At 37.1% G+C, this 5,090-nt stretch overlaps 1 protein-coding gene across 1 annotated transcript; it reads right to left on the bottom strand.

The window, feature by feature from the left end:
- Positions 1-2,621: 2,621 nt before the first annotated feature.
- Positions 2,622-3,437, bottom strand: LOC147487432 (F-box protein At5g41720-like). The gene has a single exon (XM_086574034.1). The coding sequence runs from the start codon at positions 3,435-3,437 to the stop codon at positions 2,622-2,624; it is 816 nt and encodes a 271-aa protein (XP_086430160.1).
- Between the last annotated feature and the right edge of the window lie 1,653 nt (positions 3,438-5,090).

Raw genomic sequence — 5,090 nt, 5'->3', positions numbered from 1 at the left:
CAATATATAAGTTGTGCAAGACCCTATATAACATCGTACGTACACGGACGTCTGATCTTGTGTCATATATAAGCTTCCCTCGAATAAGTTCTTAAGAGGAAATTTAAAAGTTATTTAGGACTCGATATAAGCTATTCTAGAGACTATATAACCTAGTACGTTCACCCACGTCTGATAGTGTCTTGATCAGCTTATATAGTGTCTTGTCACAACTAATTTAGTGTCATATGTAAGCTTACCAGGAACAAGTTGATAAGTAGAATTTAAAAGTTATGGAAGCCACTATATAAGTTCTTCAAGACACTATATAAGATGTTCAAGATTCTATATACAACGTGTCTCTTCACGGAAATGTCCGTTGAAGAGAAAGCCTTAAGTTGTGAATAGTCTTCAGTATGTATACTGTTTTATTGTGAAGTCCATGGCACTGTACTAACGGCCTATGCCACTAATCTGGATTTGTCAGAATGTATTTGAAGGTACTGTCCTCAAACAATATTGTCGACGACCAGTTCACAAAAGTAATGCACAGAAGGAGTCCCAGTGGAACAAATTTAGTGTACTAGAAGAAGAAGTGGCAAAACTATACCAAAAAAATATTCAGCATACTTTTCAGAAGAATGCGCTAATTGCCAAAAACTCTACTGTATGCACTCGAGGTGAACTCACGGATGATCCAGTGAAAAGGACCACTACCGCTTATGTCACAGCACAGTACTGGTGGCAGCATGATCAACCAAACATGGAAGCTGTTGCACCAATTATTAAAGTCAGATGTTTTGGCCGAGGCTTACACATTAATCTAAGGAGCTTCTACTTGCTTTATGACAAACAATGGTTGAATGATGAGGTTTGAAAACAAATTATTACCCTATAGTAATCCGTCAACACCTGTACGTACACACAATGGAAAACTTATTTTACTTTATTTATTTATTATTGTTATATTTTTTTCCCCGAAGGTTCTTTCTGTTTACATGGAACTTTTGAATAGGTGGAATAATGAAACGGTGGATCCAGATTTCCAGACACATTATGCCAGATACACTATCATCCCTGACACGCTTATCCCAGTAATTTATTAGACATTCCCAACCATCGTCCTTCTTCATTTTTTCTGATATAGTGACACAAATTACTTCTGTGTCTATTAACTTAGGTTTCGATGGAGGCGTTATATGGACTGCTAGGCATCCTCAGTGATGGGAGTCTAACCACAACAGAAAAGCTTACAAAAACTGGTTCGGTAATATCGTGGAGTCTAAACATGACCTTCAAAGACTTGGTTCAAGAAAATAGTCACATCCCTCACGCGGTAAAATTGAAGGGATTGATGATGGCTTTGAACGTGGGAAACAACCAGCACTGGATCCTTGTTGTCTTCAACTTTAAAAATTGGACGTGTTTTGTGTACGATTCATTGGTTTCCAATGTGATCGAACCTTCCCCAACTATAGATTAGTTGTGTGCTTTGCTCTCATATGGACTCCTATTGCACGACCAAAATTGTATACACCCTACGTTCTTGCAACGGAAATGGCAAATAGAACATGTTGATTGTATAAAACAAACTGATGGGTGGAATTACGGAGTGTTTGTACTCGCATATGCAGACCAATTAATCAGAGGTGATCACCTCCAAATCGGAAGACCTATAGATTGCATCCGCAATACCGTGGCAAATGACCTAGTTGACTATGGTATTACTAAACATGAGTTCCTTGACACCGACAAAAATATGAAATACTCTGTATAGCTTTTATTCGCTGGGACTTCCATCTTTTTCGTAGACTTGTTTGTTATAATGTAATTTTGGTCAATTGTCTACTAATAAGGCTACTGTTATGTGCCCTATAATGTTAATCTTAATATTTGTTAGTGATAAAACATAAAAATATTGTATAATATAAATATATCATTGTCTTAAGATTTACCTGAATCATTATACCTACCTACCAACATAATCTCAAATATCTCAAAAATGTCAGATGTAATAATATTTGAAGCATTACAAATATACTATAAAAACAGATTTCCTTGAGTACTTATCTACTGTCGTCGAAAGCTTATATAGTGTCCTATATAAACAAGTTAGTAAACTATATTAAAGTTGTTAAGGACATTATATAAGCTTTCCGTGACACTATATACGCTTTACACGAACATGCTTTATCTTAGGAAGCTTATCAAGAACTTGTCCAGCAACCAATTATAAGAATGCGGATTTGATACCGGGAGAGAACGATCTCTTACTGCATCTTCAAAAATTATCGTCCAGAAACTCCTTCCATCTGCCCCACCTCAACTCCCAACCATACCTTGACATACTCATAAGGTGTTCGTTTGTTACAAAATCTAACATTAGTTTATGAACATGGTTCCAACCAACCTTTGGGATTTCTTTGATTATCAAATCCTCGGTTTTTGTTATATTATACCACACCATTTGCCTTCTACAGTTAAAAACTGCAACACCATTATCTACTATGTCCACCGATGGATGCCTTCAACATACAAATTTTCCAACTTAAGCCTCTGACCTTCATCCCAACAGTTGTCAATTAAAAGTTAAAGCTCCAATTCATGTGTACAATACTCAACCCTTATAAAGGAGAACATAACTACAATTGTTCCCTGAAATTGAAAAGCGTGAAACTCTTCCAGCGGCAGCCTACCAACGATAGTGCAATCTTACTCCATCTCTCGGTGACACTATTGAATCGCAAAATCCCCCCCTCCCAAATAGGCCAATGAAAACATCCTTTCGCCACAATACCTAGATTCATTTCAATGTGCTCATTATTGAAGGACAACTTCAAATCTTTCAACCTTCTCCATTTGCATATGCGGGAGTCGAACTTTTCAGCCATATGGCAAATGACTACCCTGCGGTTGTTGACTTCAGACTGTCTTATAGTGTTTCTGTAGTCTTCTGACAAACGCAGTATCGTAAACTCCAACGGTTCAACAAAACTCACATACAAACCCATACACTGTGTTTGAAATCTAGTTTTGGGACTGGGCAACATAAGTATTAGATGCGTCGTGGGTTTGCAAAGGTAGTACACGTCCTTCATTTCAACTTCCTTGTGACCTAAAAGGATACCTTGCATTGAAGACGCCAATATTTTGAAACCGTATCCACAAAAGTCTAGAGTAGGAGTAGGAAGTGGTGGAATGTGATCAACGTTTGAAGAGAAGGATGTATATGTTTCCCAGCCGTGTGCAATCTGAATTATGTAACCTAGAAGAGTTCTCGTCTTCAAAACATAATCGTTAATGAATGAGGGGTCAAACCTACTCTTTTCCCACTCACGACAAACAAGCTTTGATTTGTCGAACAATGGGAATGGAGCATAGAGAAGAATCTGTCGGCACATTTCCTGAGGAAGAACGCAACCCTCATCTTTCCCCTTTCTTTTAGAAGATTGGGCCATCGTTATGAAAAGTCACCAATAGTTCATGCACCAACACCCATGCTTATATAGCGCATGTTTATTATTTACTGGAAGGTGGAAAGTCACCAATAACCTAAGGACGTTTCACTTCCACATGACACTTCCAAAGGACACATCACTTCCAAAGGACACTTCCAAAGGACGCATGCATCACTTTAAATAATCTACTTATTTTGTGAAAGGTTATTATTTTGTATGCATCAATTCAAACAATTCAGTTATTTTGCAAATGGGATAAAGAAGCAAAAAGAACAAACTAGAAGAAGTTAGAGAAAAGTAAGAGTCATTTCGTCAAACACATACAATTCATACATAAAGGGATACAAACAAAACGACATAATACAAGCCATGAATATGAATATGAAACAGATGAACAGTCTCCCTCATGAATCAAATCAGACTCCCTCCAGAATTGTTCTCTGAATCTAACCAAACAGATTGGATGACTTCTATCTTACGCTCACATCTTTTCACTTTCTTCCGCAACGACACAATTTTCTTCTTCAATTTTCTTTCCCTCATTTTCATCAGAATATCACTATCAGTAATAAAATTATCCATCTTCCCAAAGAGAATATCAACCTCCTTCATTGCTGACGGATTCACTTGCTTCTTTATCCTATTGATCGTAGTTAGTATGTCTTCGAGTAAATTTACCAACCCAATTGGGGAACGAGACGACACTGATGAAGTTGACATTGAGAAAGAGAACGATTATTTTATAGTTAAGAATATCGGTACTGGGGAAGTAGGGCACAAACCATATCTTATAAGAAAGCTATTTCACAAGGCTATCTTAGGCCATCCAACCTCAGGATCTTAATCTCAACCGTTGATCAAGTAATAGAGCAATAGTCTTTAAAACCTTCCTTGGACGACAATCAATTAACAGACACTCTCTGGGAAGGTTCTAAACAATGATGGTAATTCTATACCCAACTGAACCCAACAATTATGTATGGTATTATTGCTTTATTTATGGTCCGCTTATTTAGAATGCACAAGTTAGATTCTAGAAAATAGCAATAGTACTATCGAAATAGTTCATCAACACTATATAAGCATTCAGAGCTCATTATAAGCTGCTCAAGGCACTATATATGTAGGAATTCCCACGACCATGTTATATAGTGCTTGTCCACAGCCTATTTAGTGTCGTGAATAACCTAATTAATGTCATTAATACGACCATGTTAGTAAGCGTATATGAACGTGGTTCAAGGCACTATATACGTTGTTCAAGCCACTCAATAAGCTCTTCAAGACTCCATGTCCATTCACGGATAATCCGTTTAAGAGAAGGCATGATATATATGACGTCCGTTTGCATTATAAGCTGTGCAAACATGTCCGTTTAATACATAAATCAGTTCTACCAAGGACAAGTCAGTGTAACCATTTACGGCCCCGAACCATTTACAAGTACCAAAATCCAACTCTTGCAACTACCAAAATAAATACTGGCCCAAATATATAAGAGATAAAAAGGGGGCACCCGTTATTCCCACAAATTCACATAAAAAATTGCGATATATAAATGATACTTTGAATTCAAGATCATCATTTACAGTAAGAGGACGATAATTTCGCCGTTTTAGTCACCTCATTTACAACCTTAATAAGAAATGTCTC

The sequence above is a fragment of the Coptis chinensis genome, chromosome 7, assembly GCF_015680905.1.
Source record: "Coptis chinensis isolate HL-2020 chromosome 7, ASM1568090v1, whole genome shotgun sequence".
Classification (NCBI taxonomy): domain Eukaryota; kingdom Viridiplantae; phylum Streptophyta; class Magnoliopsida; order Ranunculales; family Ranunculaceae; genus Coptis; species Coptis chinensis.
The sequence above is the reverse complement of the archived record's forward strand: the minus strand, read 5'-3'. Positions and strand labels throughout refer to the sequence as shown.